Genomic DNA, 16,409 nt, shown 5'->3' with positions numbered 1-16,409 from the left:
GAGGGATGCGTTTTTAAAATCGTATGTAACGCCCCTCCTCTTCCTCCATTCCTCTTGTTTGTAATACCTGGCCAAACAAACAAACAAAAAGGGAATTTGAGTATGTAGCGTGGGAAAAGAGTCGTAGATTTGATAGAAGGCCACCGAGAGAGAGAGAAAGGGGAGGGGTGGGAAATGCTTCTATGCTTCTTGGAGTAGTTTTTGAAAGTCTTTGATTGGAGAATAAATCGGATCCTATCTCGGCGCAGGTTATTTCCCCGATGTCTTTTTCTGTAGTAACGTAGGGTGAGTACCACAAATGGGGGTGGGGGGGTGTTACTGCAGGGGTGAAATGCTCCCGGTTCAAGCGAACCGGTAGTCAGCTGTGTTGCAATCAACTGTGCCACGCAATTTATATTTGCTAGAAATCGCGTGGCGCAGCTGGTTGTCACGCAGCTGATCGGCGGAATTGTTTGTTTTTCCCCCCCACTTTTTAAAGCTTTTTTTTTTTTTTTACTATCGGTTCAGATGAACCGGTAGTAAAAAAAAAAAATGCTAAAAAAATGTTTAAAAACTGTTCCGTCTATCAGCTGTGCTGCGCGATTTATATTCGCCAGAAAGCAGGAAATTCTGCTTTCCGGACAATCTAACTCATGTGGCACAGCTGTCCCCCCCCCTCCCCACCCCTCGCTGTTCTACTTTGCAGACTCCGAAAAGGCTTCTTAGTGCCTGCGGGTGCGCGCGAGCGCGAAGCAAAGCAAACTGGTAGCAGACTTCAGAGCATTTCACCCCTGGGTTACTGGTATTTAAAAGGGGGACAAAAACCCTCATAAATGCAACGACCAAGGTTTGCAAGCTAACCTCGGTGTATCCATGTTCCTGGGGGAGCCGTAAACGTTGGGAAAAGGCATGGATGAACTAGGACGCTAAGGAGAACCCTAGCAAAAGCGTAAGATTTTCCTTATTCGTATCTCAACCCCGAATGTTTTGCTTCTGGTTGCATCTGAACAGAGTCTCTAAGCCTTTCGGGGCTCCTGAACTCACCCCAGCAGGTCATATTTTTATTATGATTATTATTTTTCCCGGCTTTACCAGTTTTCTGCCCGACGAAGCCGCCTGCGTTCTTGCATTCTTCTCTCCTCCCCCCCCACCGATAAGAGAACGGTGACCGAACCCCGCTATACTTTGGTGCCACTTCTTCCGAGAACGTATATCGTTAACGTTTTATGTACTTAAAACGACAACAGCTACAACAACAAATTAGATAACCATGTATAATTTATGGCTATGGATCTTGTGCTAATCATGACTATTATGGAAGTTCAATTATAAACATAAACCAAACCGGTGTCGCTGTGTGGTTCACAACGGTAGGAGCGCAAGGGATCAGAGGATCCGGCGGCCGGTAAAGGTAGCGCTTAAGGCTTAGATACCGCTTCGCAGTGCTTTTACAGCCCCCTCTAAGCAGTTTACAGAGTCAGCATATTGTCCCCAACAGTCTGGGTCCTCGTTTTACCCACCTCGGAAGGATGGGGGGCTGAGTCAACCTTGAGCCACTCAGGATCAAACTCCTGGCTGTGGGCAGAATTAAGTCTGCAGTGCTGCATTCTAACCAGAAGGAAGGAAGGAAGGAATAGCACTTAGACTTATATACCGCTTCCCAGTGCTTTCCAGCCCTCTCTAAGAGGTTTACAGAGTCAGCCTCTTGACCCCCAACAATCTGGGTCCTCATTTTACCCACCTCAAAAGGACGGAAGTCTGAATCAACCTTGAGCCGGTCAGGATCGAACCCCTGGCAGTGAGCTAGCCTGCAATGCTGTATCCTAACAGAGGGAGAGAGGGAAGGAAGGAAGGAAGGAAAGAAGGAAGGAGAAAGGGAAGAGCAATAGCACTTAGACTTATATACCGCTTCACAGTGCTCTCCAACCCTCTGGTGAGATTCGAACTGCCAAATTGCAGGCAGCCAGCAGTCAGCAGAAGTAGCCTGCAGTACTGTACTTTAACCACTGGCGCCACTGTGGCTCCTAATTAATTCAGCAAGATAATGAATGTAACAATCACATCAGGGGTCATAACAATTGCAGTGCTCTTTTTGTCCCTTTGTCCTAAGAAGAAGAAGGGGGGAGAAATTTTGTTTTCCCCCCTAATGTATCATTTACCAATCAGCCTTGGACTAGTCTTGGATCCCAGCTTCTTATAGGTGTGGAAAACTTCAGATGTTGTGCAAATAAATTTCAAATTTCTTATATTTCACAAAGAATCGGGAGTACTACACCTGTATTTAAAAGCTCCCTGGTTGAAAACCAGAAAGTAAAACAATGTTTGCATTGGTCAGTACTCGCATTAAATCTCTTAAAACCCTTTTGGCTCTGATAGAAGCTCTGGATAAGGTAAAGGTTCCCTTCGAACATATGTGCTGGTCGTTCCTGACTCTAGGGGGCAATGCTCATCTCTGTTTCAAAGCCGAAGAGCCAGCGCTGCCCGAAGACGTCTCCGTGGTCATGTGACCAGCATGACTCAACGCCGAAGGCGCACGGAACGCTGTTCCCTTCCCACCAAAGGTGGTCCCTATTTTTCTACTTGCATTCTTTTATGTGCTTTAAAAACTGCTAGGTTGGCAGAAGTTGGGACAAGTCACTGGAGCGCCCTCCGCGGCGCTAGGATTTGAACTGCCGACCTTTCTGATCAACAAGCTCAGCGTCTTAGCCATTGAGCCACCGCGTCCCCACTAAGCTCTGAATAGGCCAGTTTAAAAGCGGTTGGGAGTGCTGCAGCCTGACAGTATAACAGCCTAACAGTATAAGGGCTTGCTTTAAACATAGAAAAATTCTCAAGGTCTGTCTTGGTGGCGGAGCTCAGCCATTGGGGGTGGTGGTGTTGTGGGTTGCAGATATTAGCATGTTATGTGAATCCAAACCTTTGCTAATTTAAAGAAGGGGATAGAATAAAATAGAATAGAATATGGAATAGAATAAGAGAATGGAATGGAATATTAACAGAATCGAGAATGGAATAGAATAAGAGTGGAATAGAATTAACAGAATAGAGAATGGAATAGAGCAGTGTTTTTCAACCTTTTTTGTGCAAAGGCACACTTTTTTCATGAAAAAAATCACGAGGCACACCACCATTAGAAAATGTTTAAAAATTTTAACTCTGTGCCTATATTGACTATAGGCGGGTGTTTTTCCCACGGCACACCTTACACTATGTCACGGCACACTAGTGTGCCGCGGCACAGTGGTTGAAAAACACTGGAATAGAGAATAGAATAGAGTGGAATAGAATTAATAATAGAGAATGGAATAGAATTAACAGATTAGAAAATGGAATAGAGAATAAAATAGAGTGGAATAGAATAGAGAATGGAATAGGATTAACAGAATAGAGAATGGAATAGAATTACAGAATAGAGAATGGAATAGAATAGAGAGTGGAATAGAATACAATAGAGAATGGAATAGAATTAACAGAATAGAATAGAGAATGGAATTAACAGAATGGAATAGAATCAACAGATTAGAGAATGGAATAGAATTAACAGAATAGAGAATAGAACAGAACAAGAGTTGGAAGGGAGCTTGGAGGTCTTCTAGTCCAACCGCCTGCTCAGGTTGGAAACCCTATACCATTTCAGACAAAAGGGTTATCCAAAATGGTATAGGGTTGAACTAGAAGACCTCCAAGATTCCTTCCAACTTTGTTAAAAAAAAAAAAAGACATGGCTTTTATATACAGCATGTGAACTGAGCTGAAGCGGATGGAATCTTCTTTTTGTTTTTGATTCTACTTAGGCTAAATTGTTTTTGTTCTAGTGTTAAGTCCGTGCCAGTTTCACGATTAAGACACCCCGCTAAAAAACCAGGAGACCACGAGTTCTAGTCCCGGCGTCGGCACAGGCTGACCTTGGGCCAGTCCTCTCAACCCAAGGAAAGGGCAATGAGAAACGGCTTCTGAAATTTTGCCAAGAAACCAGAACGTTTTAAGTAGATGTAATTTCTTACTTTTTCCACAGCCTTTTTTTTTCTGTTAAGGACAGGTTGTCCTTAAATTGTGCCAATGTGGCATAGAACCAAGCTCAAAATGCAGTGTCTGGTTTAAGCTTCCAGCTGCAAGCAAGCTGTTTTTTTTTGCAACAACAACAAAAAAAGCCAGTTTGGTTGCAATTCATGCATTGGTTCTGGAGCTGAGAAAACCTGTGCCAGCCAGCGAGCTGACATCACATACTCCATTCCGTTTGGGGCACAGCAAAAAAACTGGAAGATGCTCCATGCAGTAGACCAAGCCCATGAAAAATTGAACAATGTGAGGTTAAAAGAAAGTAACCGCTTTAGAAACTGTTTTGGAGAATCCTTGATTTTCAGCCACCAACCAAGATCAAAATTTCTATTGCTAAGCAAGGCAGCTAAGTGAGGTTTGCCCCATCCTATGATCTTTGTTATAGGGACGCAATGGCTCAGTGGCTAAGACGCTGAGCTTGCAGATCCAAAGTTCGGCAGTTCGAATCCCTAGTGCCGCATAACGGAGGGAGCTCCCATTATTTGTCCTAGCTTCTGCCAACCTAGCAGTTCGAAAGCACGTAAAAAATGCAAGTAGAAAAATAGGAACCACCTTTGGTGGGAAGGTAACAGCGGTCAGATGTAGAAGGTCTATTGTGATAACGGACGAATGGACGTGGCTAAGAAATCTTCACTCTGGATTGCAAATTGTCTGGAATGGTAGAGGGTGTCCTGCTTGAGCAGGGGGTTGGACTAGAAGACCTCCAAGGTCCCTTCCAAGTCTTCTGTTTTGTTAAATGATGAAGGCCTATTAGTTTATTGTCATTGTACCTCGTACAACGAAATTAAATGCCATCTTCATTTTTATAACTATAAAAATAAAACACAAACACACACTCTTCATATTCTACACAATTGAATCGAAAACCAATATTGCATTAATATTGCACTACACAGTAGAATCCAACATAGTTACTGCCTTGGGATAGAAGCTATTTTTCAGCCTATTTGTCCTTGTTTTTATTTCCCTGTACCGGCTGCCAGATGGTAAAAGTTCAAAAAAAAAAGTGCCCAGAATGAGATGGATTTTTAAGAATGTTTTGAGGTTTCTTAAGCCAGCAGCAGCTATAAAGCTCTTCCAAAGAGGGGAGAGGGCAACCCTTGATCCTCTGGGCAATGATGTTGAGCCTCTGGAGCCTGTCCTATCTGCCACACAATGGATAGGGGGAAATGAAGAGATGGGGCAACCTTTGCCGTCTTTAAAGATTTGAGTAGGAGAGAGAGAGATGGAATAGAGTGAAAACAACCCACAATCTCTCAAAAGAGGTGCAGGAAGATCCACAGCTCCCAGAGAACATTAACCGTGTTCCATCAAGACACTGTTGATTCCACGCAACTGTAGATTTTTTTTCCCCTCCTCGATTGTCTATCTGGTTCTTCTTCCAACTGTCCATCACCACCACAAAAACTCTGTCCATCTTCCTGTTGATCATCCTGTTCTTTTACTTTCCATCTTCCCCATCTTTATGGACTTTTCAAGAAAGTTTTGAGTCTTCCCATCGATGGAGTGAGTTGTATGCTCTCAAGTCAGGAGCAGCTCTGGGAAGACCACGTAGATGGTCTCCAAGCTGGTCCTTCAGGTGCTCCAACGGTGTCCCCAGCATCACTACCCAACTCCATCTCCCTTGCTGGTGATGGTCTTCAGCTTCCTTCCACTCCCAAAGAGTTGGACGTTTTCTACTCATTGATGGTGCATCTTCAAGGGTTAACTCTCAACTGCATAGATGGATTTTCTCCATGGTGATATTGCCCAATTGGTCCTTCCGGTCTTCCAAACGTGCCCCTGACGTCCTTCTAAAGGTAACTCGACTTACAACGGTTCATTTAGTGACCGTTCAAAGTTACAACGGCACTGAAGTGATGTTCCGACCGAGGCTTCCCAAGAGCAGGAAGCAAACTCCTTCTAAAACCCTTTTATTAATTGACTGTGATTTCTGCTCATTCACATCCAGCAAAGTCTTTCGAGGGCGGATTTACAGTCACAGACCTTATCTGGCTTGGAGAGCTGCCAGGCCAATATCTGCAAAACTTGGCAAGGAGAGTTAAGAACCAATGAATTGAACTAATTGTCTCCTGCAAACTCCACTCCCCTTTCGCTCCTCTTTTATTTCCTCTGGGAGGAGCCCTTCATCGTCCACCTGGGGCCTTACTCCCAAGTTGACCCCTGTTCTTTAGCCATTCCCTAACTCTGGCAACTCTGCGCATGTGCACACTGGGAACAGGCTCCACCTGTTGTTCTGCCTCACTGGTGTCTGACTCTGAAGGCAGCTGATAAGTGTCGGATGGCTTTGCTCTCCTCTCTGCCTCCAACACAGAGCCCTCCTCAGAGCCTTCCCCAGACTCCAGGACTGGCCCAGGTTTCTCCCCAACCTCCTCACTGTCTGATTCTGCTGCCAGCTCCACTGTTGGCCCACAAGTCACGTGCCTGTTGTTCACTCTTAAGTGACCTTCACAGCCTCCCCAGGGTCATCCAATTTACATTCGGATGCTTGATAACTGGTTCGTATTTACGACGGTTCCAGTGTCCGCCAGCTCACGTGATTCCCCTTTGGTGACTACCTGACAAGCAAAAGTCGGTGGGGAGGCCAGTTTCACTTAACAACCGTGTTACTCACTTAGTAACTGCCAGTGATTCACTTCCCAGATCGGTCAAGAAGTTGTAAAATGGGGCACTTAACACATTTCTCACTTAGCAACTATAATTCTGGGTTCAACTGCGGTCGCAATTAGAGGACTACCTGTACCTGAGACTCACCTTTCCTAGCTTAGGAGGCTTCCCCAGAGAGCTAGTCTTTGGGTCACACCTGGGGAACAAGGAAGAGGTAAATAAATGCTCAGGTGACTGGGGGAGTCCTGGGTGACATTCTCTTAGGGACCACTAGAGGGCCACACGTGCTTAAAACCTGAGCCCCTGAAATTCCCTTGGTCACCACTAGGGGACGCACCTGTACCGCACAGGTAGCAGTGCGGAAGCAGAGAGCAAAACGCCCTCCTTCCTCGCCGTTAAACGGAACTTCCTTTGAACCTCTTGTGCAGAAGCCTCCCCTCACGTTAAGAACAACCCCTTCCCCAAATAACCCCATTTGGTAGTTGGGTTGCACAGGAAGTGCCCGGCAGAGACCTTCCCTGCGTAAGGGGGCATGAGAAAACCCACACAAAGCCAGGGACAGGCTGGCCACAAACTTGTGCAAAACGGGGTCGTGTGAATGCAATCCCCTCCACTCCCGTGCAGAGTTCCCAGGAGTGGGGGGGGCAGCGCCCACTCCTCTCCTAGTCCATACAGCAAGGTACAGGCTGCCAAAGCGGGGAGGGGGGTCGTGTGAATGCAACCCCTCCACCCCCGTGCACGCTGCCAAGGGGTTGGGGGGGGCGATGCCCACTTCGCTCCACGCAGCCAGGAACAGGCTGGCATCCACACCACCAGCTTTGGGGAAAGTGGGGTCGCGTGAATGCAACCCCACCGTGCTGGCTGCCAACTTTCACCTGCGTGCAAAGCGTGGGTCGTGTGAATGCAAGCCCTCCACTCCCACACACGTTGCCAAGTGGTTGGGAGCGGCGCCCACTCCGCTCCACGCAGCCACCACCTTTCCCCTTCCGTGCAAAGCGGGGAGGTCGTGTGAACGCAACCCCTCCACTCCCGTGCACGCTTCCCAGGGGTTGGGGGCGGCGCCCGCTCCACACAGCCAGCGTCCAAGCCACCAGCTTCCCCCTCCTTGCAAAGCAGGGTGGGTGGGTCGTGTGAATGCAACCCCTCCACTCCCGTGCACACTTCGCAGGGGTGTGGGGGGGACGGCGGCGCCCACTTCGCTCCATGCACCCACCAGCTTTCCAACGCGTGCAAAGCGGGGCGGTCGTGTGAACGCAACCCCTCCTCCACCGCCGTGCACGCTGCCAGCCGGCTCCACCTTCCCCGCGGCTGGCCGCGCCTCCCGAGCCCGGGCGAGCCGTGACGCCTGGCTGCCCCGCCTGCCCGTGGGGTGGGAAGGGAAGAAAGGGGGCGGCGGCGATCACGCCCCCGGAGGGGTATATCCGAGCAGCGGGCCGCTTGCTTGGCACCAGCCGCCTCCTTCTCCTCCTCCTCTTCCTCCCGCAGCCGCGATGTCTTCCACCCCGCCGGCCGCGGGCTTCGTCAGCCCCTTCGCCCGACCCCGCTGCCTGGCCGCCGCAGCCCCGGCCGGCAAAGTCAAGCTGACGCACCCGGGCAAGGCGATCCTGGCAGGTGAGGATGGGCAATTGCGCCCCCCCCTTTTTTTGGCATGGCTGGCTTTGGAAACCCACGCACGCCAAAAGGCTGCGGGGTTGCATGCATGCAGAGATGCATTGCATGCATGCATGGGCGGGGCTGCTTTGCTGCTTCTTTCTCCACCCCCCCTTCCATGCACCGGGGGTGGAACTTTTCTAGTTGGGTGGGGAAAGAAACACGCGTGGAAAGTCTTGGCTGGTGCCACGTTTAACTCAGCCTTGGTGATTTGCTGGAGAGGGGGAGGACTCCTTCTCCCATCATCCCCAACCGATGAAAGCACTTTACCTCCGCCTGAAGCCTTTCTTTCTTTCTTTCTTTCTTTCTTTCTTTCTTTCTTTCTTTCTTTCTTTCTTTCTTTCTTTCTTTCCTTGCCTTCCTTCCTTCTTTCCTTTCTTTTTCTTTCTTTTCTTTCCCTTTCTTTTTTATTTCCTTCTTTCCCTTTCTTTCTTTCTTTCTTTCTTTCTTTCTTTCATTCTCTTCCTTTCCCTTTTTTCTTTCTTTCCTTCTCTTTCTTCCCCTTTCTTTTTCCTTTCCTTTCCCTTTCTTTCTTTCTTTCTTTCTTTCTTTCTTTCTTTCTTTCTTTCTTTCTTTCTTTCTTTCTTTCTTTCTTTCTTTCTTTCTTTCTCCTTCGTTTTGCAACCGGTAGTAAGCTGCACACACAAAAAGAGGCAGGCGATTCAAACAACTCCGCCCTCCCCCCCCCCTCTCTCTCACCATCGGCTGCTGTGGCTGCTGCTTTGGGATTGGTGGGCTGGCGACATCCCTCCCTTTTTGTGTGGTCAGAGATCATTGGCTTGTTATGAAGAGTTCAAGTTCCTAGTCCCTGGGGTTTGTCGTCACGAGGGGGGGAGAGGAAACAAAGCTGTTTTGAAGAGAGAGAGAGGCCTGACGTTCCTCCGGCGGCTCCTTTAAATCCACTCACAGTCATAGAGCGATTAAGATTGTGCCATAGTGATATCAAATTAGATTAACAGAGTTGGAAGGGACCTTATGGGTCATCTAGTCCAACCCCCATGGCTCAAGCAGGAGACCCTACACCATTTCTGACAAATGGCAATCCAGTCTCTTCTTGAAAGTCTCCAGTTATGAAGCTCCCACAACTTCCAAAGGCGACTTCTGTTCCATGGGTTGATTGCTCTCACTGTCAGGAAATTCCTCCTTATTTCTAGGTTGAATCTCTCCTTGTTCAGTTTCCATCCATTATTCCTTTTCTGGCCTTCGTGTGCTTTGGAAAATAGCTTGACCCCCTCCTCTCTGTGGCAGCCCCTCAAATATTAAGGGGCTTAAAGTCACAAAGATGGGGGGGGGAAAGATGTTGAGACTCTGGAAAGAATGCAGAGAAGAGCAACCAAGATGATTAAGGGACTGGAAGTTAAAACATATGAAGAACGGTTGTGGGAACTGGGTATGTCTAGTTTAATTAAAAGAAGGACTAGGGGAGACATGATATCAGTGTTCCAATATCTCAGGGGTTGCCCCAAAGAAGAGGGAGTCAAGCTATTCTCCAAAGCACCTGAAGGCAGGACAAGAAGCAATGGGTGGAAACTAATCAAGGAGAGAAGCAACTTCGAACTAAGGAGAAATTTCCTGACAGTGAAAACAATTAATCAGTGGAACAACTGGCTTCCAGAAGTTGTGGGTGATCCATCACTGGAGGCTTTCAAGAAGAGACTGGACAAACATTTGAATGGGATGGTATAGCATCTCCTAACTTGGACAAGAGGTTGGACTGGAAGACCTCCAAGGTCCCTTCCAACCCTATCAATTGCCCCAAATGTGCTCCCCCCCCCCAGAGTTTGGCTAGGGTTGGAAGAAACTTCTTGGAGCTAATGAAGCTTCTTGAATGAGAATGAAAAGCTGGGCCAAGTCACTCCGTTTACGTGGCGCTAGGGATTCGAACCGCCGAACTGCCGACCTTTCTGATCGACAAACTCAGTGTCTTAGCCACTGAGCCACCTCATCCCTTACACAAATACTAGGAAGACCTTATTTAGTTTTACGCTGCCATTGGTTGGATTTTTTCACCAGCTAAATCTGGAAGAGCAACGCAGCGCGTCGCAAATCCTTGGTTTGATGGTCACACAAACCATGTTCGGCTCAGTTTATGGCAGTCTCAGCAAGGAAGGAATCTATTTCGAATCCCCATGTTCTTACTGTTTGTTTTTTGGGGAAAGAATTCAGGATTTTGCAGCGTTGGGCCTTCAAATCTAGCAAAATCATTTAACAGTCAGCCTCGGCTGTTGTTCCTTGTGGTTGTTTGGTATTCCTTGTTCTTGCTCCTGAATGTTGATTGTTTATTTTTAAAATATTTTTTTTTATTTATTTTTTTCAAAACAAACACAACACATCCTTCTTTACATGCTGTAGAAAGTTTATCAGTTGGTTCCAAAAAGACTTCCGTGCATCTCTTCCACAGTCAACAAACATAATTCATATTAACTCAAGTATTTTAACTCAGATATTTATTTATACATGTTACCATCATCATATCTCCATTTTCTTTTGACTATAATTATTTAAATGTCCTTCATCATAAAATATACCAAGATTTAATACATAACCACATACTGGCCTTTCATTTACTAGTTCTAAAATCCTCCATTAACACTGAATCCTTATGTCCTATTCTAGCTAAACTTCTATAATATTTAATAACAAAATTTTCTAATCCTCCTTTCCAAATCGTTGTTTACAATTTACATCCAGTTTCCTTATGTTATACCCATAGCAGTTAGACTTATATACCGCTTCATAGGGCTTTCAGCCCTCTCTAAGTGGTTTACAGAGTCAGCATATTGCCCCCAACAATCCGGGTCCTCATTTTACCCACCTCGGAAGGATGGAAGGCTGAGTCAACCTTGAGCTGGTGAGATTTGAACCGCCGAACTGCAGCTAACAGTCAGCGGAAGTTTTTTTTGTTTTTTTTTAAATTATTTATAGGCTGCCCTTTTCCCTGAGGGGACTCAGGGCGGCTTACAATGTATAGGGAGGGGGATACAAGACAATAAAACAATAAACATGAAAACAGTGCAAGTAAAAATAAAACACAACATTCATCATTCGGGTGGGGACAGATTACGATCTTTATCCCCAGGCCTGACGGGATAGCCAGGTCTTGAGGGCTGTGCGGAAGGTCTGGAGGGTGGTGAGGGTACGAATCTCCACGGGGAGATCGTTCCAAAGGGTCGGAGTTACTACTGAAAAGGCTCTCCTCCGCGTAGTTGCCAGTCGACACTGACTGGCAGATGGAACTCGGAGGAGGCCTAATCTGTGCGATCTAATAGGTCGCAAGGAGGTAATTGGCAGGAGGCGGTCTCTCAAGTGGCCTGCAGTACTGCACCCTAACCACTGCGCCATCTCGGCTCTATCTATCTATCTATCTATCTATCTATCTATCTATCTATCTATCTATCTATCTATCTATACGTTGTTATCCTTATCCTTCCTTTATTTAACTACATCCTGTATCATAACATTTCCCCCCCTAATAATCAAAGCTTTAACTGTATCTAACTTAGTTCTTTTTTTTATTAACCTTTATATATAATCCAAAGGGATTTCTAATCTTCCTTTCATGGGTACAATATTCATGTCCAATTATTACTCATCATGACACTACACATTATATACAATAGTAACATTATCAATTATTTATTTGACTATATCTATTATCACTAAATTTCACTAAGTTTAACTAGTTTTAAATTATACTCTTCCATCTATCAACCTGTATCTTTCCAGTGACAAAACAGTCTCATGTCTTTTGCCATTTGTGGTGTTTGATTTTTGTTGTTACTCCGGTCTTGCTTGTAGCAAAAAAAAAAAGTATCTTGCAAGTTTGTTTGGACAGGAATGTTATGAATGAAGACTTTGTTTTTGGCAGATATCAAATAACAAAAAAAAAAGTATATTTCCAGAAGAAGCCTGGTTAGCATCTTCCCTTGACCTTAATTGCATTAAAGAAATGGATTTCGTACGCATTTTAATAAGCAGCTATATTGGTGGCACAGAGTCATCAATCCTCTTAAGTTTCTTCCAGAACAAAGACTTCTTGCTACTTTTAAAATATGCGGGGGGCAATTTGTTTTCCTGGCCTTAGACTGAGTGGAGCTGAGTTTTGCAAGCTAATCCCTGTCGTTATTTTACTGTTCCCTGGGTTTTGCAAAGCCAGGAATGTAGATCGATTCAGTCAAACCGAGGTTGACTTGTCCACGGTGAACATTCCCAGGGGAAACCAAGGTCTGTGGGGCTCCCCCATCTTGGTTTTTTCCCTTGCAGGCGTTTTGCTACCTGACTAGGTAACATCATCAGTGCTAGAAGAGAATGAGGTTTGCGGAGAGGAGGAGGAGGAGGAAGAGGAGGAGGAGGATTGTGGGGTCCTTGGCGCTCTCTGAGCTTGGTAGTTTTCTTGCAGACATTTCACTACCCAACTAGGTAACATCATCAGAGCTAGAAGAGAATAAGGTTTGCAGAGAGGAGGAGGAGGATTGTGGGGTCCTTGGCGCTCTCTGAGCTTGGTAGTTTTCTTGCACACATTTCACTACCCAACTAGGTAACATCATCAGTGCTAGAAGAGAATGAGGTTTGCAGAGAGGAGGAGGAGGAGGAGGAGGAGGACGATGACGACTGTGGGGTCCCTGGTGCTCTCTGAGCTTGGTAGTTTTCTTGCAGACGTTTCACTACCCAACTAGGTAACATCATCAGAGCTAGAAGAGAATGAGGTTTGCCAAGAGGAGGAGGAGCAAGGCAAGAAACAACGATTGGAAACTTAAGCAAGGAAAGAAACAACCTAGAACAGTGATGGCAAAGCTTTTCAGCATTAAGTGCCGAAACCGCACTGTAGCACACAAATGTACACACCAGCCAGCTGGTCTTCGGATTTCCGGCGCTCTGGAACACACAAAAAATCAGCCGGCTGGCACGCACGTTTCTGTGCTCAGATGTGCGTGTCTGTTCCAGTTTTGGCACTCTTCCATGCTGGAAGAGCAGCTGGTGATGGCCCACGTGCCCACAGAGAGGGCTCTGCTTGCCACCTCTGGCACGCGGGCCATAGGTTCGGCATCGCGGATCTAGAATAAGGGAAAAAATTCCCGACAGTGAGAGGAATTCATCAGTGGAACGGCTTGCCTTTGGAAGCTGTGGGTGCTCCATCACTGGAGGTTTTGAAGAAGGGACTGAAACGGTTGTCCAGCAGAGGGGTGGACTAGAAGGCCTCCAAGGTCCCTTCCAGCTCTGCTATTCTGTGATTCATTGTCTTGGGAATCGGCCATTTTGCTCCCTCCGGATTCTGTGGCTGGTACATTATTCTTTCCACGCCTGAAGATCTCACTGCCAGGAGGTGTTCTGCTCCAGTGCGTTTGCTCCCTGGGAACCTCATGCTGACAGCTGGCTGATGTTACAAGCGCATGTCATTTTTCCTGCCATGGACAGGTCTTGCGCTGCGCATGTTAAAAAGGAGGCTGGTTTTTCAGGGCCTTTAAAACAGGCAGAACTGTCGCTCAACGACAAATCAAGTGTGCATCACCCAAATCCCTTGAGTTCCATCAGATCTTGCCTGGGTGTAGTTGGAAGGCTGGGAAGCCACCTCCAAACCTCAAAGAGAAGGCATACTAGACCAGCGGTTACCAACTGGGGGTCTGTGGACCACTGGGGGTCCGTGAGGAAAACAACCCAGCTCAGAGAGCACCAAGGACCATCCCCTTCTCCTCCTAACTCCCATCCCCCTCTCAAACTGATAGTTAGCTAGTTTGGGTTATGAAACATCTGCAAGAAAACCACCCAACTCACAGACCACAGTCCATCTCTGAGCTACAATTATTCTCTTCTAAATGATGTTGAGACTCGAGAAAGAGGGCAGAGAAGAGCAACCAAGATGATGAGGGGACTGGAGGCTCAAAACATAGGTTCCACCACAAAACCGCGCTCGACTAAACGGCGTCGCTGACGTCATCAACAGGGCGACAACAGCACGGAGATAGAAGCACGCTGTAAACCCTAAACCTAAAATTAACCCCTAAACCTAACCCCCCTAAACCTAATCCTAAACCTAACCCTAAACCTAACCCTTAACCTAACCCTAAACCTAACCCTAAACCTAACCCTTAACCTAACCCTAAACCTAACCCTAAACCTAACCCTTAACCTAACCCTAAACCTAACCCTTAACCTAACCCTAAACCTAACCCTTAACCTAAACCTAACCCTAAACCTAACCCTAAACCTAACCCTAAACCTAACCCTTACCTTAAGTTGAATCGGCTTGCTTTCAAAGCACTATTTAAAGCGCCCTTCTTTCTCCGCGCTGGCTGTTGTCGCCCTGTTGATGACGTCAGCGACGCGGTTTAATCGGGCGCGGCTTAGTCGAGCGCAGTTTTGACGGGTCACGCAAAACATATGATGGGCGGTTGCAGGAACTGGGCATGGCTAGTCTAGTGAAGAGAAGAACCAGGGGAGATATGAGAGCAGTCTTCCAATATTTGAGAAGCTGCCCCAGAGAGGAAGGGGGTCAAGCTATTCTTCAAAGCACCTGAAGGCCAGACAAGGAAGAATGGATGGAGAGATCCAATCTGGAAATAAGGAGAAATTTTCTGACCGTGAGAACAATCAACCCATGGAACAGAAATTGTCTTTGGAAGTTGTGGGAGCTTCATCACTGGAGGCTTTCAAGAAGAGACTGCCATCTGTTAGAAATAGTGTAGGGTCTCTTGCTTGGGCAGAGGGGTTGGACTAGATGACCTGCAAGGTACCTTCTTATCTAAGATGATCAAAGGCATAATGGATGGAAACTGAACAAGGAGAGATTCAAGCTGGAAATAAGGAGGAATTTTCTGGCAGTGAGAACAACCAACCCATGGAACAGAAGTTTCCTTCGGAAGTTGTGGGAGCTTCATCCCTGGAGGCTTTCAAGAAGAGACTGGACTGCCATCTGTCAGAAATAGAAGACCTCCAAGGTCCCTTCCAACTCTGTAAGGTAACTGTCAAATGAAGAATTAGCAAGACATGACTTTCTAGCAGACTGGCTCGCCTGTGTACCCCTGTTAAAAATTGCCCAAGCTCTGCTTTCTTGAAGAAGACCTAATTGTTAGTTCATCTGTCATTGTAAGCTGCAAATCACTGTTTACGGACTATGATAAACAAGTTAAGACGTCACCCTGAGCAGAAACCACAAAGAACATCACGAATGGAATATTCCCACTGGTACATATTGTGGATTTTGACCCGTAGCAGGGTGGATGATGTAATATGAGCAGATCTCGACTTACGACCCCCCCCATTGGCCCCCCAATATGACTGTTGTTAAGTGACACATTTGTTAAGTGAGTTGTGTCCCGTTTTACGACTTTTCTTGCCACAATTGTTAAGTGAATCCCTGCATTGGTTAAGCAAGCCACATGGTTGTTAAGTGAATCTTTCTTTCCCATTGACTTTGCTATCAGGAGGTCGTAACCCCGTGAGACACAGCACCCGTCGCAAATGCGAGTCAGTTCCCAAACATCTGAATTTTGATTGCATGATTGCGGGGATGTTGTGTCGGAGGCAGAGTGTGGAAAACGGTCATAAGTCACTTTTTTTCCAGGCCCCTTGTAAGTTCAGGCAGTCCCTAAACGAACTGATTGTTTTTAAATTTTCTTAATTTTATTTTAATATAAACAATCCATTTTCCATTAAGCAGTGTGTCATCTGGATTTATTGAATAGAGTTAAATAAATCACGAAAGAGGATCGTTAACAGTATTAGATATATAAAGTATTGGAAATTAAACTAAGATTAGACTAGATTAAATAATGAAGACGATTGTCAGTTTTAATGGTTGGCACTAAATGAACTGTCGTAAGCCGAGGACTGCCTTGTGATGGTTATCCACGACTTTCCACCCAAGCCACAAGATCTTGGCTAGGATCCCTGGAGTTTTATTCCCCGTTTTTTTGCGTGACCCGTCAAAACCGCGCTCGACTAAGCCGCGCCCAATTAAACCGCGTCGCTGACGCCATCAACAGGGCGACAACAGCCAGCGCGGAGAAAGAAGGGCGCTTTAAATAGCGCTTTGAAAGCAAGCCGATTCAACTTAAAGTAAGGGTTAGGGTTAGGGTTAGGGTTAGGGTTAGGGTTAGGGTTAGGGTTAGGGTTAG

General features: G+C 46.4%; 1 protein-coding gene across 1 annotated transcript in view; it reads left to right on the top strand.

Annotated features, from left to right (window-relative positions):
• Positions 1 to 8,062: 8,062 nt before the first annotated feature.
• Positions 8,063 to 16,409, top strand: part of SLC25A1 (solute carrier family 25 member 1) — a 40,903-nt gene continuing 32,556 nt past the window's right edge. The window contains 1 exon segment of the mRNA XM_087705702.1: positions 8,063 to 8,256. Coding sequence (XP_087561828.1) covers positions 8,136 to 8,256 — 121 coding nt within the window. The 5' untranslated portion in view covers positions 8,063 to 8,135.

The sequence above is a fragment of the Thamnophis sirtalis genome, unplaced genomic scaffold (genome assembly GCF_051295495.1).
Source record: "Thamnophis sirtalis isolate CommonGarterSnake01/CBP01778 unplaced genomic scaffold, rThaSir2_p1.2 scaffold_2, whole genome shotgun sequence".
NCBI lineage: Eukaryota > Metazoa > Chordata > Lepidosauria > Squamata > Natricidae > Thamnophis > Thamnophis sirtalis.
Note: the sequence above shows the minus strand (reverse complement) of the source record. Positions and strands in the feature narration are given on the sequence as shown.